The sequence below is a fragment of the Bubalus bubalis genome, chromosome 2 (assembly GCF_019923935.1).
Source record: "Bubalus bubalis isolate 160015118507 breed Murrah chromosome 2, NDDB_SH_1, whole genome shotgun sequence".
Classification (NCBI taxonomy): Eukaryota; Metazoa; Chordata; class Mammalia; order Artiodactyla; family Bovidae; genus Bubalus; species Bubalus bubalis.
Genome location: NC_059158.1, coordinates 86,663,884 through 86,688,688, shown reverse-complemented (window position 1 = coordinate 86,688,688; position 24,805 = coordinate 86,663,884). Strand labels below are relative to the sequence as shown.

The window sequence follows — 24,805 nt, the reverse complement described above, 5'->3', positions numbered from 1 at the left end:
ATTTAAACTTTAGAAGAATCTTAAGCCCATTACTCTCTGGCAAGATAATAATTTTAAACCATAAAAATTGTACCTATTAAAAAATGACCCCTGCCTGAGAGGCTTAATGTTCAAAAAGCAAAATGATAGTAATATTTGAAAGTAAATTATTAGTGTTTTACACCACACTTGGTAATTTCTAGCTATCAATGGATAAGTGGATTTCAAGAGAGAATTTAAAGAAGTATTATGTGTATGCACACTAGCAGTTTAGAGAACTTCAGTTATGTACAGACTGCAGTGATTAGAGATGAGTCTAAAAGTAAACTTTGAATAAAGTTGGGATTTAGGGAGGTAGAGAGAAGAGTTAGGCAGAGAGAAATGAGAATATTACCATCTAAGACAGTGGAGAATAAGAGCAGTATTTTGGAGTAACTGAGTAATGGTCATAAAATATGATCAAGGCTTCAAAGCTGGATTGTCATTACTCATATCACAGTAAAAATAACAAGTGAGGATAGGGAGAGGTTAGGGAAAAGAGAGATACATGTGAGATTAAGCAAACATTTATTTTTATAACTTAATTGCTAAATATGAACAGATTTCAGATAATGTGATTGAAAAGAATACTTCATATTTAGTGAATAATGAAACGTAATTACCCTTCGTTAACCATTGTGACGTTCTTAGCTGTACTGTCCACTTAACTAATATCATAATCTTTCTTTTAATGGGAAAAAGACTATGAAATAATTAAGTTGCTAGTTAGTATTAATGGAAAACAAATACAATTCAAATTTATTGATGTTTTGCAGACCAATATCAATATATTTATACAGTTGAATAGTGAGAAGCATAATATATACACAGTATTTGTAATATATGAGGTGAAGGTATTTCTAACTGAATCTCTCATATAGAAATTTCCAAAAGCTGTTGTCAAAGCACTTTTTCTCTTTGGTTTGTTTTTCAGATGCAGTAGAAAACTGTAAATACACTATGTACTTTTCAGATAAATATTTGCTCTTTAAAAAAAATTATCTGTAAAATTCTTCAGTCTGAGTTTAGATCATAAGAGATGTATATATATCATTAGTTTTGGATAAAATTTAAAAATCACTGATGTTTCAAGACTGTAATTAGATTAAAATCATTTTTGTAGTTGTTCTTTCTTCTTAGAGAGTAACTGTTTAGTTTTAATCTGAGAATGAATTTTCATCTCCTTGACTGAATTCTCCCATTTCTATCTGTAACTGATAAATAAGAATATTTGTATTTCTTGATATCTATTTATATTGACCCTTCATGCTTACCTCATAAGTTCATTAAAAAAACCTATGTTAGTTTAATTCGTATTGCATGCAGTATGTCTAGAATTATGTAAGTAATTGTTTGTAATTTGTAATAACAATCTCTTTAGCAGGCCAGGTTGTTTCTCCTCAGTCTGCACCAGCCTGTGTTGAAAATAAAAATGATGTGAGCAGGGAAAACAGCACAGTTGACTTCAGCAAGGTAAGGTTTTCTCCCTCTCATTTAAGTAGTCTGTTAAGTTGTTACTAGATGTTACCAACCATTTTAAGAGGTGTTCACACAATTTTTTGCATGCATATATGTTTTGTTTCTTAGCCAAAGCTTGATATTGTTATAATGTTAGCATTTAAGTTCATGTGTAATGTTTTGCCTATTCATAAAATCAAATGTGTAGATTTTACACATAGTCTTCAGGTTTCAGCCACTTGGTATGATGCATCTCTTCCAGTAAAAAGGATAACTGAACTTCACAGGGAATTTAACAGATGTTTACTGTTTAAAACTTTCACTGGTTTCATTTTTCAAAATCATTTCCCCCTCTATTTGTGGAAAATAAATCGTATAACTTAAAGCTTCATTGTTGTAATTAAGAGAAAGGCATTAGTGTTAAGAAACACTAGAACATATTAAGACTGACAGAATTTTGAATAAAAACATAATACTCTCTTGAGAGATCCATCTAATTGGATACAATTCAAATGAAAAATCATTGATTTGAATGTATTCTGTGAAAATAATGTGATTTTGCTTAGCAAATTCCTGATATCCTATATGTGCTATTGTAGGCTGTGGCAAACTAAATCATGAAAGAATTTTAATATTGACCAGAAATAAAGGGAGTCAACAGTTTTCTTTATTGAAGTGGCTGAAACAGCGGTACCTCAGAGTAATTTTTTTCTCCCCATAAAGTCCTTAGCACTGGCAATGGTTCTAACAGTGGGAGGAGATGGGAATGGGAGGCAGTGTAGAGGAGGTTGCCTGCATCAAGCTTCTGAAAAGAGTAATAGCGACCAGCCCCTTGTTGCTGTTTCAGAACCCCTCTGCCAAGGCCCAAATTGTCTGGATCTAGTCATGTGCATGCTCTCCCTCTGGTGCCTGGCAGAGTCCCTGTGGGAGCATGGTGTACCAGCTTAAGTCTGTTACTTATGCGTGCAGGGGCTGGGAGGCCAACAAAAGGGGCATACTAGCCCATGTGGGATGAAACAAAGACATGAGAAAGGACCTCCACACCAGCAAGACAGAGAGGTGAGGGCATCCTCGGGCTCTGTTTTGACAGTGGCGCGAAGCTCATCTCACTGTATGGAGGCGTGTGACTCAATATTAAGCCAGTTCAAGTGCATTCCATTTCTGCTCCAAAAAATATCTTTTTAAAGCATTACATCTTCATTCGTCTGCAAGTTGGAATAAAATTGTTGAAAATTGCCATACATTTAATTTCTTGATGTTCTTCATTTGAAATAATATCTTAAAAGCAATGACATAAAAAGTTGCTTACTTATTTGTTCAAGCATTAACAGTATAACAAGGGCACAGTGAACATTCTCAAAAACAGTGATAATAAATCACATCTTTTCAAATAAATTACCTTTTACCTTTTCTTAAGGGATATAACCCACTGACACTGAATTTTATATCTCTATATCATTTTGCTTTTAGTTGTCTGACCTATTTTTGCAGCCTTCAAAAATGCTTCAACACATTTGAAAGAAAATGAATATAGCCAATGGGAGACAGTAGTCTTATCTTCAGGGTCCCTAGAACAATTTGAACTATAAAAGAGTGAAAAATAGATTTTCTTTTCTTTAATCCTTTACTTTCTTATTACGTTTCAGATCACTGGACCACTCCAGTTTTTAATGGGAAAGTTAAATTTCTAGAGCTCTCTGTGCAGTGCCAACCATCTGTATTTCTTGGTGTCTTGCCCATAGCATGGCACATTGAAAAGAACATGTTTTTTGAGAACAAGTATGGGATCTTAACTCTACAATTTACAAGCTACCTGATATTGGAGAAGTTCTCTGAACTTCACCTTTGTCACTTGTAAAATAAGAATAATACCTATTTATAATTTTTTGTGAAGATTAAATGAGAAAATAGAGAGAGCCTGTCAGAGTGCTGGGTTTATAGTGTTCCTGTTGTTCACTCGCTGAGTACTGTCTAACTCGTTGCGACCCCCATGGACTGTAGCCCACCAGACTCCTCTGTCCTCTACTATCTCCTGGAGTTTGCTCAGATTCACGTCTATTGAGTCAGTGATACTATCTAACCGTCTAATTCTCTGCCAACCCTTTGGGTGTTCAATAAAATGTGGCTGCTATTATTATTGCTGTATTGTTGTTGATATTAGTGGAAACAGTAGTGCCAAAAGTAAACACTAGAGCAAAATTTAATGTGATTTGGTCTCTACTGGATCTTTAGTGTCTTGAACAGTGTCTTGGATGTATGTGTACAATGAATCCTGTGAGGTTCAAACACAATTTAAACCTTCGGCTCTGGATTTTTTTTTTCCCAGCAAAGTAATACTTCTTACCTTATATTGTGGAAGGGTAGAGAAGTAGGATTTGGAAAGAACAAAAGTGGTACATCATTATGGAAAGAGACTTTAGTGCCAGATTTTACAAGTATATGAGTTAAGGATTTTTAACCTAGGGATTTCAGATTGGTAGTAAATTTATCAAAGTGGATCAGTTAGTTTACATATTACCTTAAGTGTTTTAAGTTTAATATGTAGATTCCAAAACCTGGTAGAATTTTGAAATATGAAGGTGAAAAAAAAGTCTTTTTTCATTTCATGTTACTTGATCCTATGTTCTATCTACATTCAAACCATGTATCTTTTAACCCTTCCAGTAGTTAGGCCCATCAAACTTACTCATTTAGGAGTGGTTTTGAATATAATCTGAATTGTCAGTTTCATTTTTTTTTGATTCCTATAATGCTTTTAAAAAGCAGATATGTTGTGTTTTTAAACTGACGTAGAGACTATTTTATTATTTGACTATATATATGACTATTTTATTATTTCCCAAATGTTGATCAGTTCAGTTCAGTTGCTCAGTTGTGTCTGACTCTTTTCAGCTTCATGGACTGCAGCACAACAACCTTCCCTGTCCATCACCAGCTCCCAAATCTTGTTCAAACTCATCTACATTGAGTCGGTGATGCCATCCTACCATCTCATCCTCTGTCATCCCTTTCTCCTCCTGCCTTTAGTCTTTCCCAGCATCAGGGTCTTTTCCAAGGAGTCAGCTCTTTGCATCAGGTGGCCAAAGTATTGGAGCTTCAACTTCAGCATCAGTCCTTCCAATGAATATTCAGGACTGATTTCCTTTAGGATGGACTGGTTGGATCTCCTTGCTGTCCAAGGGACTCTCAAGAGCCTTCTCCAACACCACAGTTCAAAAGCATCAATTCTTCGGTGCTCAGCTTTCCTTATGGTCCAACTCTCACATCCATACATGACCACTGGAAAAACCATAGCTCTGACTAGATGGACCTTTGTTGGCAAAGTAATGTCTCTGCTTTTTAATATGCTGTCTAGGTTGGTCATAGCTTTTCTTCCAAGGAACAAGCATCTTTTAATTTCATGGCTGCAGTCACCATCTGCAGTGATTTTGGAGCCCCTAAAAATAGTCTCTTACTGTTTCCATTGTTTCCCCACCTATTTGCCATGAAGGGATGGGACCGGATGGCATGATCTTAGTTTTCTGAATGTTGAGTTTTAAGCCAACTTTTTCACTCGCCTCTTTCACTTTCATCAAGAGGCTCTTTAGTTCTTCACTTTCTCTCATAAGGGTGTTTTCATCTGCGTATCTGAGGTTTTTGATATTTCTCCGGCAATCTTGATTTCAGCTTATGCTTCATCCAGCCCGGCATTTCACATGATATACTCTGCATATAAGTTAAATAAGCAGGGTGACAATATACAACCTTGACATACTCCTTTTCCTATTTGGAACCAGTCTGTTGTTCCATGTCCAGTTCTAACTGTTGCTTCTTGACCTGCATACAGATTTCTCGGGAAGCAGGTAAGGTATTCTGGTTTTCTCATCTCTTAAAGAATTATCCACAGTTTGCTGTGATCCACACAGTCAAAGGCTTTGGCATAGTCAATAAAGCAGAAGTAGATGTTTTTCTCGCACTCTCTTGCTTTTTCGATGATCCAACAGATGTTGGCAATTTGACCTCTGGTTCCTCTGCCTTTTCTGAAACCAGCTTGAACATCTAGAAGTTCACAGTTCATGTACGGTTGAAGCCTGGCTTGGAGGATTTCAAGCATTACTTTGCTAGCATGTGAGATGAATGCAATTGTGTGGTAGTTTGAACATTCTTTAGCATTGCCTTTCTTTGGGATTGGAATGAAAACTGACCTTTTCCAGTGCTGTGGCCATTGCTGAGTTTTCCAAGTTTGCTGGCATATTGAGTGCAGCACTTTCACAGCATCATCTTTTAGGATTTGAAATAGCTCAACTGGAATTCCATCACCTCCACTAGCTTTGTTCCCAGTGATGCTTCCTAAGGCCCACTTGACTTCTCATTCCAGGATATCTGGCTCAAGGTGAGTGATCACGTCATTGTGGTTATCTGGATCATGAAGATCTTTTTTGTATAGTTCTTCTGTATATTCTTGCCACCTCTTCTTAATATCTTCTGCTTCTGTTAGGTCCATACCATTTCTGTCCTTTATTGAACCCATCTTCCCTTGAAATGTTCCCTTGGTATCTCTAATTTTCTTGAAGAGATCTCCAGTCTTTCCCATTCTATTGTTTTCCTCTATTTCTTTACATTGATCACTGAGGAAGGCTTTCTTATCTCTCCTTGTTATTCTTTGGAACTCTGCATTCAAATGGGTACATCTTTCCTTTTCTCCTTTGCCTTCTCTTCTCTTCCTTTCTCAGCTATTTCTAAGGCCTCCTCAGACAAGCATTTTGCCTTTTTGCATTTCTTTTTCTTGGGGATGGCCTTGGTCACTGCCTCCTGTACAGTGTCATGAGCCTCTGTCACTAGTTCTTCAGGCACTGTTGTCTATCAGATATAATTCTTTGAATGTATTTGTCACTTCCACTGTGTAATCATAAGGGATATGATTTAGGTCATCCCTGAATGGTCTAGTGGTTTTCCCTGCTTTCTTCAGTTTAAATCTGAATTTGTTAATAAGGAGTTCATGATCTGACTGTGGCTCATATCAAATGTTGATGGCTTCTTTTAATTTCAAGTGACTTAAAGGAACTGCCGCATTATTTTCTATGTAGAAGGAACTCACTTCATCATCAGTCTTTAAAGTATGAAATATATTGCATTATAAAATCCTAGAGTTCTAGGAAACCTTAAAAATCTCATTGAGAAGGGGAGAAAACTGAATCCCAGATTAAGAGAGCTACTAGAGATCACTCGCTGGTTAGTGTTACAAGACCATGTCTCCCCAGGGAATTTCTATTCATTTTCATGTACATTCTACAATGGGCTTGAGACTTAAACTTTCTCCCTAAAGACTTATGTGTATTTCCTTCACATCTTAGTGTGTAGCTTGTCCAGAGTCTTATGGTTCCACCATTATCTTTGGTCTAACCTTGTTCCCCAGTGATATAACTGTTTCTCATTCACAACTTAAGTGTCAAATAACCAGAATAAAGCATGTTTCCCTTCCTAGTGTAAAGGTCTGGAGACCCCAGATGCATGAGTATAAGTCCAGATCCATGAGTATATAGCTTGGTTTCTTCAAGATTCTCTTCAGAGGACTAGAAAATTCCAGGATTTCTTTATTCCATATTTGAGTCCACTTGAGGACTGTCTTAGGAATGTAGGTCAACCTAACTCCTCAGAGCTATTTTTGATATTTGTAGTTTTATAAAAGTTAAACTGTGGTCCTTAAATGTGACCTTTTGTTGTATTAAAAGTTAGATTGACAAATAAGGTTCTTTATGAATTGTATGTTAACATAAATATAAAAATATAGGGCTATCCCAGGAATAATATATAATTGTATAATATAATAAAATAAGTAGATAATATATATCTGTTACCCCCAAATATATGACTAGTCCAAGAATAATAAGTACTATAATTTAGAGTGGGCTTCCCTAATAGGTCAGTTGGTAAAGAATCTGCCTGCAATGCAGGAGATCCCAGTTTGATTCCAAAGTTGGGAAGACTCTCTGGAGAAGGAATAGGCTACCCACTCCAGTATTCTTGGGCTACCCTTGTGGCTGGCTGGTAAAGAATCTGCCTGCAATGCAAAAGACCTGGGTTTGATCCCTGGGTTGGGAAGATCTCCTGGGGAAAGAAAAGGCCCACTCTTTCTGGGCCTGGAGAATAGTATTATACTATATATATTAGTATTTAGTATAGTATTATACTATATATAGCATAGAGTATTACAATAATATAATGGGTCTTTTGATATATGTTATTTAACTATAATTTGTTACATTTTAAATCAGAATAAATGTCCTAATCCTGAAATTAAATTCTAAATATTTTAGTGGATTTTCTAAGTAATGGGTATCAATCAGTGATATATCAAGTATTATATAATGCAAAAACAAAATTTAAGGACCATGTATTTTCTTTTATAAAACTAAGCTACTTTAGCATAGGAGAAGGCAATGGCACCCCACTCCAGTACTCTTGCCTGGAAAATCCCATGGATGGAGGAGCCTGGTAGGCTGCAGTCCATGGGGTCAGTAAGAGTCGGACACGACTGAGCGACTTCACTTTCACTTTCCTGCATTGGAGAAGGAAATGGCAACCCACTCCAGTATTCTTGCTTGGAGAATCCAGGGACAGAGGAGCCTAGTGGGCTGCCATCTATGGGGTCGCACAGAGTAGGACACGACTGAAGCAACTTAGCAGCAGCAGCAGCATACTAGGTGGGCTTCCCAGGTGGCGCTAGTGGTAAAGAACCCATCTGTAATACAGGAGACACAAGAGATGCACGTTGGATCCCTGGGTTGAGAAGATCCCCTGGAAAAGGGCGTGTCAACCCACTCCAGTATTCTTGTCTGGAGAATCCCATGGGCAGAGGAGCCTGGCAGGCTACAGTCCATAGGGTCACACAGAGCCGGACATGACTGAAGCAGCTTAGCACACGTGCACACAGCGTACTAGGTACTCCTTGATTTAATTAAAGTAAATCTTAAAGCAGTCGTGTGAGTAGTTGCCCCGTGCCTGAGACACAGACATCAGTAGTTAAGGTTATGGCATATGTCAGGAAATATTGAATAAAGGAATTTACACAGTCTTCCAGGTTGAACTCAAACTTCTCATTAGAGTTATGACAGATATTACCAATATGACTCATATTGCTTACCAGTTGTAGATTTTCTTAAAAAGCCATTTTCTCTTGGTTCCAGTGTATTGATATCATATTTCTATTGGGGGAAAAAACTTAATAGTTTATTTTAGTTTTTTAGGCTCTGAAAGACTTGTGGAGATTTAATATGTTTTTCTCACAGAGCTAATAGTGTATAGGTATTACAAGTTTACAAATTTATATTTGGAAATATATTTATAGGTTAAAATTTTTGAAATTTATAATATTCATCAAATTTTATAGGCAGTTTTGCTTTGTTAAATCATTTTCTTTTTCTTTAAAATAGAACATTACTTCTATTTGATATTTTAGTGGCATACTAGATTATTTTTACATTTAATCCTTATGATAAAATAAATATTTCATATAATGGATTTTATGTTTTGAGGCACCTTTATCTCACAGAAAATTAAGTACTTATAAACCTTCTATACAAGTGTGCTGAGGTCTTGTTTCAGAAAGCGGCAAATTTAGTATAGTCAATATAGTCTGGCTATGGACTTCCTAAGTTATTCCTCCTAAAAGTTTTAATTTTTTTTCATTTTAAACTGCTTGAAAAAAATTTGAAAATCATTAAACAGAAGGAGTATCTGGCCCCCAAAAAAGTCTTGTTGACCTCAAGTATTTTTGAGAGCTCTTTTCTCGCCCTCTCTCTCTTCTTTCTCCTCTTCTTTCTCCTCTCTTCGTTTCCGCTTCCTCCTCATCTTGTCATCTCCCTCCCTCTCCTTCTTTCTCCTTCTCTTTCTTTTCCTTCTCTCTGCCTCACTCTCTCCTATTCCCACTTTGGTCTTTAGTCTCCATTTCATTAGAAGCATAGAAAGAATTATTACAGCAATCATTATTACCTACCAATAGGTTTCCATTAAAAGCAAGTCAATGAATTAGAAATAAGAAATAGGCTTTGTAAAAGTGACTTTAAAAATCACTACTAGGTTTTCACTGAGGCTCTCTATGTGAGAATTGATAGTTATTCTTTGAATATTTTACATTCATTTTCAGACTTCACCCTTTAAGCATTTCTTTTTATTAATGATGGATTTGTTTTGTGTGCATTCATTTCAGTCATAGACATCTCATATCAGAAATTCAACTGTGGCTCTTCAGCAACTCTAAATGTTAATATTTTTATTCTTGTTTCCTTTACTTTGCCATATCTAAATACTCTGATGAGAAATTGAAGATTAATCAGGACAAGTATTATGTGAAGGCTATAGAACAATTAAAATAAAGTTGAATACTAAAGTCATAATTTATATTATAAGGAAAATTTTGATTATGTTTCTTTTGAAATAGGCATATTTTATACATTAATTGAAATGTATTATGTACAAAATTAAGATAATGTAGTATACAAATATTTAAATATATTGGCAAGTACTAATTAAATTATGATTAGAATATATGCATTTTAATTGAACACATAATCTTTTCACCCTGAAAATTTCAAGATTACTGATGCTGAAAAGCATCTTTGAAAAGTATTGAGCAGAAAACTAGAGTATTCAATGTATTAACAAATTCCAAAAATACAGAAGTAAAAAAAGTATTTTTAAAGGGCAAGAAAGATGTTTAACTATTTTAAATTTGATTTAAATAATACTTAATATAAGCTGTATTTATTTAAACTATATTTAATGATGGGTTACCATGTGTGAAGTAGTCTGCTAGGAATGATTTAACAGGTTTTTCCAGTTTTGATGTGTTTTACTTTGTGATGCTCTCAGGTCGATCTGCATTTTATGAAGAAGATTCCTCCAGGTGCTGAAGCTTCAAACATCTTAGTTGGGGAATTAGAATTTTTGGATCGCGCTGTAGTTGCCTTTGTCAGGCTGTCCCCAGCTGTACTGCTTCAAGGGTTAGCAGAGGTCCCAATCCCAACCAGGTAAAAGTATAAGAGCGTCTTTTGCACTTAAGCCATTTTTTTGGTGGGGGGAGAAAAGGTATAAATATAATTTCCTCTGAGAGTTTTTTCTTGAAACTAAAGTATAATCCACAAAACTGTTGTTTCTTCTTTTTGGAAGAGTGCCAAAAGTGCTTTAAAAATTGTTCTGTTCTTTCTTCCTTCTTCTCAAATTTCTATGTTTTCTTTTCTTTCTTTCTTTATTTTTTAATTTTATTTTATTTTAAACTTTACATAATTGTATTAGTTTTGCCAAATGTTTTCTTTTAGGCACACTCCTTATCTCTGAATACCCTGGTCTATATCATCATGAAGTGAAGTGAAAGTCTCTCACTCATGTGCAACTCTTTGCGACCCCATGGACTGTACCGTCCATGGGATTCTCCAGGCCAGAATACTGGAGTGGGTAGCCTTTTCCTTCTCCAGGGGATCTTCACAATGCAGGAATGGACCGAACCCAGGTTTCCCGCATTACAGGCGTATTCTTTACCAGCTGAGCCACAAGGGAAGCCCAGGAATACTGGAGTGGGTAGCCTATCCCTTCTCCAGGAGATCTTCCCTACCCAGGAATTGAACTGGTGTCTTTTTTTTATCAACTGAGCTATCAGGGAATCCCTCAGAAGTTGTATAATCATTCTCTAGGCCAGAATACTGGAACTCCTTTTTTAGACTTTTGGTGAAAAGTGATAAAGTATTAGGCTTTTCTCAAAGATTGCATTAGACTATGGGCTAAACCGGAGAAGGCAATAGCACCCCACTCCAGTACTCTTGCCTGGAAAATCCCATGGACGGAGGAGCCTGGTAGGCTGCAGTCCATGGGGTCGCTAAGGGTCGGACACGACTGAGCGACTTCACTTTCACTTTTCACTTTCATGCATTGGAGAAGGAAATGGCAACCCACTCTAGTGTTCTTGCCTGGAGAATCCCAGGGATGGGGGAGCCTGGTGGGCTGCCGTCTATGGGGTCGTACAGAGTCGGACACGACTGAAGCGACTTGGCAGCAGCAGCAGCAGCATGAGCTAAACAGGGCCCCCAGGTGGCGCTAGTGGTAAAGACAGTGAAAGTGTTTGTCGCTCTGTCCTGTGGAATTCTTTGCGACCCCATGGACTGGAGCCCCCTAGGCTCCTCTGTGCATGGAATTCTCCAGGCAAGAGTACTGGAGTGGGTAGCCATTCCCTTCTCCAAGGGATCTTCCCCACCCAGGGATGAAACCTGGGTCTCTTGAATTGCAGGCGTTCTTTACGGTCTGAGCCAGTCGTAAAGAACCCGCCTGCCAATGCAGGAGACAAAGAGAGGCGGGTTCCATCCCTGAATCAGGAAGATTCTCTAGAGAAGGGAATGACTACCCACTCCAGTATTCTTGCCCAGAGAATCCCATAGACAGAGGAGCCTGGCAGGCTACAGTCCATAGGGTGGTAAAGAGTTGAACATGACTGAAGCAACTTAGCAGGCATGCATGCATGGGCTAAAGAGGATCTTGTATATGAGTGTGATCATACTCGATAAGATCAAAGTATTCAAGGCTTGGTTTATGCTTAAGTGCCATCATTAGGATACTACCTGCTGTGTCTTACATACCATATGTTTCAATCTTAGTATAGTTCCCATACATAGAGTCTTAAGAATCATTGGTAGTTACTGTGGTTGAATCTGAATCAAAAGGACAAATTTAACTTGATTACCTGAACGTGTTTTTCATTTAGGTGCACATAAAAACTAACAACTTTGCCATAATATTAACTGAATTTTGTTATTTATTATTTATCTCATGTTATAGTGATAAGACTGTCCAGGGGCAAATTCGTGAAGAAAAATGAATATTGGCCACAACACATTACATTCCTAGCAATTCTTCTAGGGCACCTTGTTTTCCTCCCTTCTCCCTCCATCAAATGTGATTCCTGTGTGCAGACAGGCTTTCACTCTGATCCTGTTCCCACAGCAAAATCTATGTATGTATGGCCCTGTTATCTATGTATGGCCCTGTTTCCATCATGACTGGTGCCCTTTGTGTGATGCCGTAATTGTCTCTTGGGCTTCCCTGGTGGCTCAGTCAGTATAGAATCCACCTGCAATGCAGGAGACCTGGATTCGATCCCTGGGTTGGGAAGATCCCCTGGAGGACGGCATGGCAATGCACCCCAGTATACTTGCCTGGAGAATCCCCAAGGACAGAGGGGCCTGGTGGGCTGCAGTCCATGGGGTCACAAGGAGTCAGACATGACAGAGCAACAAAGCACAACACACTATATAATTGTCTCAGATGCTGTTAATTGTCTCCTCTTCCAAACATTGAAGGTCTTAGTCAAGTTAAACTGATGATAATTTCAGGTGCTATGATAACTCGGTTAGTAGAATGTTTCTTCTATGAACCTTTCAGCCTTAACTCAAAACATAGCCAATTATATCACTCTGTGTTTTGATTGTGGATATGATATTCCAAAAATATAGAATAGTTTAGTCAGAAGAGGCCTCATTTCATTAGAGCTCAGCTGACTGGAAAGGAATTCAGTGTTTGAGAACCTCTGCCTGAACCTGTGTATGAACAGATTTGAGGCAGGAAACTAGCTACCAATTCAAGTTATAGAGAGAAGTGTGTCTGTTCATCTGGAGGGCTACCAAGACTTCTGATGCATACCAAGTTTTATTAAAAAGGAGAAGGATGAACTGAACACATTAAGGTGGTGTCTGACGTATGATTAAGGCTATACTTTTCCATATACACCATGTAATCTATTCAGAGTTTCTGGGAATTGGGGATTCAGATTTAATGTGAAATTTACTAACCATAGTGGTATTATTTTAGTAGATTAAAATTCCTTTGTGTCTTCCAAGCAGTGCATTCTTGTTCCACCAGCTAAGAAGGTGTCCGATGAACTCTGAATAAATGATGGTTATTTATGACAATGATAGCTCTTGTATTTCAAAGGAAAGGAAAAAAAAACTCCCAGGAGTAGAGAAAAGCCATAATGGGGTTATACACCCTCACTTTGAAAACTGTCAAGGTTTAAGTGACCTCATTTCATACTGACATAGCAAAGTGTGTCTAGAGAACAGTGGAGGAGAAATTAGGGGCACGGTGGAGGCACTGTGTAAGGAGAAATTTTAAAGACTAGACTGTTTAGTTAGGAAAGGTGAAAAATGGAAGAAGATTAGTTAGACAAATAGAATAAAGAAAGCCATTCAAGGTTCCTAATTATCCTTTATTAGGAGGACAAAAGGGCACACTGTGTGTATAACAGTAACACATAGTAAAAAATACCAGAAAATAATTTTAGGGTTTATAAATAGTCCATGGAATAGAAATGTGAAAATAGTAAGATGTACACAGGTTAGGAAATTTCTTAAAAGGACTATAATTAGTAAAGCATCTGCCACCACACTAAATTATTCCTGTTTTAAGTGTATAGTGGACATTTCTGTATAGTAGAATTGGATTCAGTTACAACTGACACAAAAAATTGTCAGATCCTCTAAGACTGTAATATATACATCATGTAAAAACATGTACAATCTCTAAAGTTTATAACTGAATGAAAGGTAAAATTGTGATATCTATTTCAGTATACCTTACAAAGTCATTAGTCTTCATACTTAAAAGCAGAAACCATTTAACAAGTGAATGCTGTAGTTATATTATGAAATACAGGGCGTCTTAAAATTCTCATAATTTCCTTGTAGAATTGACCTTTTCAGAGACAGAACAGTAATTGTCCTCCAAAGTTAAAACACATGTTGATTTCTTCAAAATTTCCAGTTGTGATGATGAATTTGCTAGACTTTCAACCTTAAATAGATGGAATATCACAGTGCAGCTGCTATTATTATTCCTCAAGCATTGGAATTAATGGAGTCTTTTAATTCTAATTTTTGATTCCGGGCAATCATTTTTTCTATTTAATGTAAATTTTGCACACACCAACTTTTTTTTTTTTTTACCATATATTCTTTCTTTGCTTATGCTACTGTATTACCATTCCCCTCTTCTACCTAATTCTACAGTTTACATATATGATAGTGAGTTCTCTATCTTACAATTCAAAAAGATTTAATCAGATTCTATTTTTCTTAACTTTCTCCTATAAGAATTATAGAATCCTTAAAATTCATACTAACTGCTTAAGCATTATAGGTAACTAAATGAAAGAAACAGCAAAATACCCCAGATTCCAATTGCTCAAGGATCTTAAGCATGAGTCATTTTGAAACATAAAATATTTCAAAATATGTAATAATAACTTGGAAAAATATAGAAATCCTATATTTACATTGAAATCCTATCTTCAGTAATTCCTTTGAGATGAGTGATGCTGTACTACTAAAATTATTTTTAATTTCTACATTGAAACATGTTTTTTTCTTCTTCATTACAGATTTTTGTTCATTCTTCTGGGACCCCTGGGAAAGGGTCAACAGTACCATGAGATTGGCAGATCAATTGCAACCCTAATGACAGATGAGGTATTTATTCAAGTTCATTGGGAACATTTCCCCCTACTAGGTACACCTAACTTTTGGAGTTCTGTATTCATGACAGTTTACTTTGAATCAGATTTCTCTGTATTGAATCCCCTTTAAATGCTTCTATTATAAAATTTCCCTTGGAAAAATTTGTTCAAAAAGGGTAATAAATTCATTCACACACATGAACATTTTAAAACCCTATACTTTAAAGAAAATCTGTTGTTTAGTGAATTTAGAGTGTATTTATTAATATTCCCTTAAGTGAACTGAGTAGCATTTGTGTTGCCAAAGTAAGCACCATTGTTAATATCATTGAGGGTCTTGTTTGGGGCAAAATAGTTTTAAGCTCTCAAAAAATAAAAGAGGCAGTTTATCTGGATAGTATACATGACACCAAAAGCTGTAAGACATCTATCAACTCTCTTTGTTACTGCCTAAATGGAGATGTTTTTAACCTTGGAACCTTTTAACCATTAGAGGAGCTGAAGATAGATTTCAAGGAGGCCTGTGATCTCTGACTCAACACACAATTTTTTCTGTGTACAAACACTGTATGTAGTTTTTTGAACTGGAAAAAACTTTCGTCAGCTTCTCAAAGAACTATGTCTAAAAAATGTAAGATCATAAAAATAAACATAAAATATCATATCATATAACTGGTTTCTTGAATTCTACTATGCTTTGCAAAAATCTATTTTTATTGTAAAAGAAGAGGAGATGCAAAAATCACAGAACTGACATAAATTCAAAATTCAGTAGTAAATACCAAATGAGATTATACATTTCTGAAATCTCATCTAAATAATTTAATAATTTATTGAAATATTTCAAATATCTATGAATTAGTATTGTATATAACTTTTAATTAGTATTTAATAATTTATTGAAATATTTCAAATATCTATGAATTAGTATTGTATATAACTTTTCCTAGGTTTATGAAATCTGAAAATTCGAACTTATGTTTGGAGTTCAATATAAATTCTATTATATCTGTTCAAATTATGTTTATTGATTTTATATGAGTTAGTTATTGATGTTTACACATAGGAAACCAAAAGTTAGAACAAAACCAATTTTTTCATCTGTTTTAGAAAGAACCAACTTAAAGAGAGTATTAGTTTCCTATATATACATGTATAGGACATGACTTAACAACTGCTGCTGCTGCTAAGTCGCTTCAGTTGTGTCTGACTCTGTGCGACCCCATAGACGGCAGCCCACCAGGCTCCCCCGTCCCTGGGATTCTCCAGGCAAGAACACTGGAATGGGGTGCCATTTCCTTCTCCAACGCATGCATGCATGCTAAGTCACTTCAGTCGTGTATTAGTTTCCTATATATACATGTATAGGACACGACTTAACAACTAAACAACAACAAATGAGCCCTTGAATGAAGGCTCAAACATGAATCCTTTAGACTTGAAAGTTAGCTTGGAGCAATTTCCAACTCTATGAGGAGCGAAACAGAGAAGAGGAAACTCAACCAGAAAGTTATTGCAAAAGATGAGAGCTGTTAATTATAATAGGATATGTTAATTATGAAGTACATTCATTGAATATTAAAAGAAAATTTAAATACTTTTAAAAGAGAATGAAAGGTTTTTATTGTTCAAAGCTCAGGTGGAGAAATTGTTCTGCCATCTAACTGCTTTGAAATACATTGAACAATTATATTCAAGAATAAAATTCAGTGTGTTGATTGATGCAATTTAAGAAAATGATGAAGTGAATTTCATTATTAATCTCTAAATTCCATGTGAGCAATTACCATTAATATTCATTTTTGTTCTTTGATTTTGTCAGGTGCTCAAACAGTGATTTGTTGACTAAGCTGTTCTTTTCCTCTCTGTACCGGGGACTTCTTGTAGGCAGACTGTCTTTTCCTTTCGTCTCTTCACATTTAGCGTGGTGTCTGGCCTTCAGTCAGGGCTCAATACATTGTTTTAATACGAATTAATGACTGAATGTTCTAGTCATCCTAGCAACACCTTATCTTGAATTAAGCTAGCCTCTTTTCGCCCTTCCTGTGGAGCATGACTGGAGATAAATCATATGATTTTGTTTATTGGCACTATTACCAATTTATTAATCCCTTCATAGTCTTGAAAATTATTAAGCTCTCCAAAGAGCTTTTGTTTATATTGATAGTATGCTGATATTTATAAGAGAACTTAAAAATGAGAATTTTTAAAAATATATTTGTGAATTTATTTTAAAATAATAATAAAGTAATTGTATATTAACATAAATAACATAGTTTTATAAGAACAAAAGCAAAAAAAAGGAAACTTTTCTTTTTCTTGTTCTGGACTTTTGTGTCAACAGTTTTCTCTCTCTGTCACATAGCCAAGTCAACACTGACTCCTTTGGTTCATTTAGCAAACAGGCCTAACATATAGTAGCTACTTAGAAAATACATATGAAATAAAAGGCCAGGATTTTCCCATCCTTAAAATTTGTTACTCCTTAACATAGCACGTCCCACTGAAGTGTTGGTTGAACCTGAATCTTAAGAGTTTTGAAAGAGTAATCTCTACTTGGTCCTGAATATAATAATTTCATTTATCTCAATGTATTGCAGTGTAATTTTTGTCACTACCACTCTACTGAAATTGCTTTCTGTAAGGTCATCATTTACAAAATATACTATCTTATGTTCAGTATTCATGTCACTTAATCTCTTATTGGCATTTGACATTACTGAACATGTAGTTTTTTTCCTCCTTGAAGAACAGAAGAAATTAGTTATGTGCTTGTTTTGACACTACACTAAATCTTGGAGATTTGCATTACTGTTTACTCTGAGGTCATAAATATATCCTTCTACATTATGTCCAATTAATTTAATAGTTTAACACTCATATTTAAGTTCTTAATACCTAGAATTGCTTTTTAAGTGGGATATGGATAAAGATCCTGTTTTACTTTTATGTAGATAATAACTTGGCTTAGTACTGTTTATTGATTAGTCCATCATTTATTCAAGCATTATTTTATGCCATGGTATAAATATTGTTATAAACTTTTATCTCTTATTTTAAAGCAAGGGCTTCTCTCAGAAAGTTTGATTTACATATATATAAACAATGTTTGTCAAACCTGAATCATTAATTCTAGTTTAATGAGCTTCCTTCTATTCTCCTTTTCCTTCTTTTTCTCTTTCCACCAGAAATTTCAACATTCATCTAGCATTCTAAGAAAAGATAAACATCTGTGCAATCATAGAATAAAAGAGACTATAATATTTTACACTAAAACTTCTTTAGTTAAGAGCTTCGTATTCAAATTGTTATAATCACATGTGTGCTAACTGGGAAATGAAAACACAAAATACATTAAGATTTTAGATGCATTTTTTAAATCTATGAATGGTTATTTTCTCTCTATAGGTGTTTCATGATGTTGCTTACAAAGCAAAAGATCGTAATGACTTGGTGTCAGGAATTGACGAATTTCTGGATCAGGTGACTGTCCTTCCTCCCGGAGAGTGGGACCCAAGCATTCGAATAGAGCCTCCCAAAAATGTTCCTTCCCAAGTATGTGTATATGCAAATACTCTTAGGACTACCATCATTTTTTTGCCTTTTAAATATATGTACTAAGATAGTATAGCTGAAGATTCAAATGATTTAAATTGTAACTTCTGTGATGTGATTATAATAAGAAATATTTATCTGGTCTCTGTCCCTATTTCTGGCACAGAGCTCTTAAAATGCTTGGAATTTTCTAAGTGAGGAAAGCAACAAAGATGTCTTTGTTATGTTAATGAGGTTACTTTAGAAACTCTCTTAAGAATGGGGGCTGATTGCCAGGTGGAGCCTGACCAAGAGATTAGAGTTTGGAACTTTCAGTTCCACCCTCCTGCCTCCAGGGAGGGGAGAGGGGAGAGGGGCAGGAGTTTGAGTTCAGTCACCAATGGCCAGTGCTTTAATCAATCATGCCCGTGTAATGAAGCCTCCATAAACCCCCAAAGGGGCCGGGTTCAGAGAGTTTTCAGGTTGGTGAACACGTGGAGATTGGAAAGAGTGGTGTGCCTAGAAAGGGCATGGAAGTTTCTCTCCCTTTCCCCATGCCTTGTCCTATGCATCTCTTCAATCTGGCTGTTCCTGAGTAATCCTTTCCTATTCCTGAGTATATCCTTTAGTAATAAAACAGGTGATCAAGTAAGTAAAATGTTTCTCTAGGGACTTCCCTGGTGGCTCAGACGGTAAAGCTTCTGCCTACAGTGCGGGAGACCTGGGTTCGATCCCTGGGTCAGGAAGATCCTATGGAGAAGGAAATGGCAAGCCACTCCCATACTCTTGCCTGGAAAATACCATGGATGGAGGAGCATAGTAGGCTATGGTCCATGGGGTCGCAAAGAGTCAGACACGACTGAGTGACTTCACTTCACTATGAGCCATTCTAGCAAATTAGTCCAACCTGAGAAGGGGTTCACAGGAGCTTCAGATATATCCCCAGTGGGTTCGGAGCACCAGCAATAATCTGAGCTTGTGACGGGCATCTGAAATGGGGTGTGAGGGGTGGATAGTCTTCCAAGGCTGAACTCTCGACCTGTGGAATCTGATGCTACTTCCAGGTAGATGGTGTCAGAATTGAGTTAAATTTCCCACCACATTTGATTTGGTGTGTGTTAGTCGCTCAGTTGTGTCCAACTCTTTGTAACCCCATGGACTGTAGCCCACCAGGCTCCTCTGTCCATGGGATTTCCCAGACAAGAATACTAGAGCCGGGTGCCATTTCCTTTTCCAGGGGATCTTCCGGACCCAAGGATTGAACCTAAGTCTCCTGCATTGCTTGCAGATTCTTTAGTGTCTGAGCAACCAGGGTACCAGAACCTACTTAACCTCTAAGAAGGCAGGGATGTGAAATTCCCTGACACAAAATCTTCCTTCTTTGTATTCAACACAAATTTGGTGTATCAGTGATACTCTACTAAACAACAGTACCGCATGCCTGAAAAGATTTTAGACCCACCTTAAAGCATACTATCGGAGAAGGCAATGGCACCCCACTCCAGTACTCTTGCCTGGAGAATCCCATGGACGGTGGAGCCTGGTAGGCTACAGTCCAGGGGATCGCGAAGAGTCAGACACGACTGAGCAACTTCACTTTCACTTTTCACTTTCATGCATTGGAGAAGGAAATGGCAACCCACTCCAGTATTCTTGCCTGGAGAATCCCAGGGACGGGAGCCTGGAGGGCTGCCGTCTATGGGGTTGCACAAAGTCGGACATGACTGATGTGACTTAGCAGTAAAGCATACTATACTGGAGGAAAATTTAAATTTTAATGAGGATGGAAAATATGCTTAAGAAAACCCCATTACGGACCAGCCATACTCAGATACATAGCTTTGAAGTTGGTGTTAGGAAAATTCAAAAGCATGATTGTCATTTTGTATGGAAAACTCCCTATTACTGTTGTTAACCAGATTTATGATTTCAAGAATTTTCTTCATAATTCTTATGTTTGTTATTACCTTTGTGTGGGCATGTGGTATGAAAATTGTAAAAATCCTCCATATAAAAATCTGATGTGCATTTTACTTGCATACAATGCAGATAGAAATAAAGACTATTGATACTGTTTGAGGTCATTTTCTTATGCAGGCACGACTTTGTTGAGGGTGGTGGCCAAATGTTTTTTAAGCCCACTGGTATTGCCATCTCTATTCCTAGTGCATCTGCCTCCTACAGCTCTCCCTGTTGTCATCTACTCACTCTTGCCTTTGGCTCTGGTTCCTATAGAGTCCAGCTGCATTTGTGGTTGACTCTGCTGCCTTAGTTGAAGTAACAGATGGCCTAATTGACCCAGCTCTAAGCATAGATGTTTTTCTGCTTAGCCAGAGATGGGTAAATGACTGAGTAAAAGACTTAACCATGAGTCTTTTAAAAAGTCATCTCAAACCCACTATTAATTGAAGGAAACTGTACTGATGGCTCATTTCTTCATTTCTATCCTGAAGTTATTTCATAATTATTGAAGGTTATTTGCTCTCCTTTTCTCAGAGGAGATTCTATAGTCTGGGATTCTATAATCGCAATCACATAATTTCATTTGATGTACTACTAAAATTAGTAAATTGCTTAAAGAGTAATTTTAAGGGTTTAGATTATCTTACTTTGTACTTGTATACATCCTCACACTAACAGTATTAATAAAGACACTGTAATGCTTCTTAAAGTAGTAAGAAAGAATCTCTTTAATTGATATTATTTGGAAAATTCAGTAAAAATATTAATATGCTGAATGTGAGAGTTTGAAAGACACTTGTTAATACCAATTTGTTTTTCAAACATTAAAACTAAAGTCAAGCATTTTTGGAAACACCTTGCCTTTGAGAAATGATGTTTCTGAGACAAGTGGAGACATGGGAGCTAAAATTAATTTTATGAGACTTTAAGACCAGGATTAATTATTGGATGTTGGAGTCTGGGTATTGAGAAGCAGTGGTCTCAGTATGCCAATGCAAGAGTGAAGTGAAGTGAAGTGAAAGTCGCTCAGTAGTGTCTGACTCTTTGCGACCCTGTGGGCTGCATAGTTCATGGAATTCTCCAGGACAGAATACTGGAGTGGGTAGCCTTTCCTTTCTCCATGGAATCTTCCCAATACAGGGATCAATCCCAGGTCTCCTGCATTGCAGGCAGATTCTCTACCAACTGACTTATGAGGGAAGCTCCCAGTACAAGAGACTTGCGTTCAATCCCTGGGGTCAGGAAGGTTTCCTGGAGAAAGAAATGGTAACTTACTGTAGTATTCTTATCTAGGAAATCTCATGGACAGAGGAACCTGGCGTGCTACAGTCCATGGGATTGCAAAAGAGTCAGATGTGACTTAGAGACTAAACAGTGACAACAGTAGAAAGAACACTGAACTAAGAATCAAGGCACCTGGGTTCTGATATTATCTCTTTTTATTACCTTAAACAGATGCTGTAACCTCTCTGTACTGATGTTATATATCAGTGTGTCCAATAGAACTTTCTGCAATGATAGAAATGTTCTATATCTATGCTATCTATTAAGTCAAGCCACTATTGAGCACTAGAAATGTGCTTATGCAAGTGAGGAACTGATTTTTTAATTTTAATTAATTTAAATTTAAATAGCCAACTGTAGTTAGTGGCTATCATGTTAGACAACACAATTTTATATAATGAGTTTGAATTAGATATGTTCTGTGTTTCTTTACAACATTAGTATTTTTAAAATGTATGTTGGAATTGAATAATAGATACTATGAAAGTATGTTTTCTTTTATGAAGTGGAGCAAAATGAATCAAAATAAATTAAGTACTGAATTCATATTCATTCAAATATTTTTCTCTCTGGGATAATCTCCATGGTTTTTATTCTTCCAGAAGTGTGTAAATCACAGTATTTTTAAAAAATATTTACTTTCAGTTAAGAGAATAATAGCCAGCACCTCAAAGGATACCCCTGAAAATACTCATTAGAACTTTATGTCAGTCATTATAATCACTCCCCTAGGTATACCCTCAACTTCCTTGCTTTTCTGTCATGCCACTTACCTGCTTAGATTCCCCAAACCATGTGTATCTACCTGCCAGCATCTGCACCTGCCTTCTCTGCCTGTTCCTATATTACTATTGATGAATTATCCAAAGTCAGTTTTCTACCTGTGCAGTAGATCTCATCTCTTTATACCTACTCAAAGAGATTACCCCACCAATTCCCTGTTTATCCCCTATGTCATCAGTTCTTTTGCTCCAAGCTACCATCATTTTTCTCCTGGATTACTGAAATAGCCCCCTAACCAGTCTCCTTGCTTCTACTCTCGTTTCCTGGAATCTGTTCTTGACACAGAAGCCAGAGTGTTAGATCATGCTCTCTTTGCCTTAAAATCCTGCAAAAGCTCCTCATTTCACTGAGAATAAAAGCCAAATATTTAAAATGATCTACTAAACCCCCACAGTCTGGCTTCCTTTTGCCTCTAAGTCAACTCCCATGTCTTTCTTTCTTGCTCACTCCTCTCCTTGGCCTTCTGCCTCCTTATTCTTCAATCTCTGCAGCACACTCCTGCCTTAAGACTATCCCACTCACTAGCTGTTCTTTGCCTGAATGTTCCCCCAGTTATTTTATGGCTAATTCTCTTGACTCCCTCAAGTTTTTCTCAAATGACACTCTCAGCCTGCCTGACCACTCTCCTTATCATTTCCATTTCTTCCTCCCCACACTTCACAGATCCCTTAAGTATGCTCTAAATTTTTGCTTTTTCATCATTTTTATTTCTTTATTTTTTTATTATTATAAATTCTAGATATGAAAAATAAGTTTAACATCATAACTGTCCCTAGAATCTGGCATGTACATAATGCTACATAAATATGGACATCTTGGGGATCTTATTAAATCTAGCAAACCTCTCTCAATCCCCAAAAGGAAGAAACAGATCTGTTCAGTGTTTCCTTCCAGTAATTCATATTGAAGATACCAGAAGAAACTCGGAAACAAATTTATTTATTTTAATTTTTATTGAAATATAGTTGATTTACAGTGTGTTTGTTTCAGGTGCATAACAGTGATTCAGTTTTGTACATATACATACAAATATACATATGTATGTGTAGATATATATATATATTGTTTTAAACATTATTTTCCATTATAGGTTGTTATAGATATTGAGTATAGTTCCCTGTGCTGTACAGTGGGCCCTTGTTAGTCAAGTCTGAACAACAAAAAAACTTTCCTGTATTTCCCTCAGAATATTCACCAGTACACAATTATTTTTTCTAAACCCTTTCTCCCTACTATAAGAAGGCACTCCTTGAGGAAATAGGTACTTTAGAATGATGACTATCTTTCATGGTTTATCATTTGCCTTATCAGTGTATAAGGCAAATAGCTTTTTCCCATTGTAAAACAATGAATTAATTTATGCAGTAAGGGATAATTCCCCAGAAGAACAAATAATACCACTTGCCTTCTTAGACTTGTTAAGAAGTGTTTCCCCAGGTGATTATTGGGTACTGAGGGTATTAAGGGCCACTGTTAAAGCCCTTTACTAACATATGATACTTATGTAAAGGCAGTTCCTTCATCTGTTGACAGACATACTGTCTTTTATCTTTGAATTTAATTTCATTGTATCTATTTATATACCTGGGAAATTATAAAATATCAGTCAATGAACTTTCCTATATTTTTTGCATTTCAAAATATATTTTTTGTCATGTTTTAAATCTGTACCATTTTATCTAAGTATCCCATTGTAATAAGATCATTTGATTATTCCCACTTGTTCAGTTTACACTAAGCATGAAGAACATGTTTATATGTTTACACAATTTTGGAATGGCAGTTAAGTAAAAAATTTAATTTCACCTTAAATTTTTTTTTCCTTTTAAGCATTTTTGAACACATCTCTATGCTCTAAGATCACCAGTAGGAAGGATTTTCTGATTTTTTAAAACTCTCTATCGCTGACAAAAGTGGGTGGAATAGATCTGAAGAGAAACAGCACTTACATAACCTCAGTATTTTGTCATTGGCTCAATTAAAAGCTTCCTTTTGCAGTAGTCTTTCTGATTGCTTTGTATCAGAAAGAAGCTTGAGTAGGAAGATACGAGCCAGAATCAGAGAGGGAAACATACTTTAAAAATAGCTAATGATAACAGTTAATGTTCATTGAACAGCTGAACTAGACCAGGCCTACACCACCATTAACACCTCCTTACCTCAACCTATCCTAATCCCAGTCTCCTCTCACCGCTTCTTGTTTTAGATTTTTTCAGATCTCTATCTCAGAGTATTACTGAGAGTGTTAGTTGCTCAGTCATGTCCGATTCTTTGCGACCCCATGGATTGTAG

At 36.3% G+C, this 24,805-nt stretch overlaps 1 protein-coding gene across 9 annotated transcripts in view; it reads left to right on the top strand.

Moving 5' to 3' along the window:
* The window catches only part of SLC4A10 (solute carrier family 4 member 10), a 344,973-nt gene that overhangs the window by 213,893 nt on the left and 106,275 nt on the right, over window positions 1-24,805 (top strand). For 6 of the 9 annotated variants that reach the window (XM_025275927.2, XM_006074289.3, XM_044934690.1 and 3 more), the window contains 5 exons: window positions 1,400-1,491; window positions 2,446-2,535; window positions 10,327-10,484; window positions 14,876-14,963; window positions 18,359-18,505. In XM_025275927.2, coding sequence (XP_025131712.1) covers window positions 1,400-1,491; window positions 2,446-2,535; window positions 10,327-10,484; window positions 14,876-14,963; window positions 18,359-18,505 — 575 coding nt within the window. The remainder of the gene's footprint in view (window positions 1-1,399; window positions 1,492-2,445; window positions 2,536-10,326; window positions 10,485-14,875; window positions 14,964-18,358; window positions 18,506-24,805) is intronic. The other 3 variants (XM_044934686.1, XM_006074290.3, XM_044934696.1) reach the window with 3 other exon arrangements.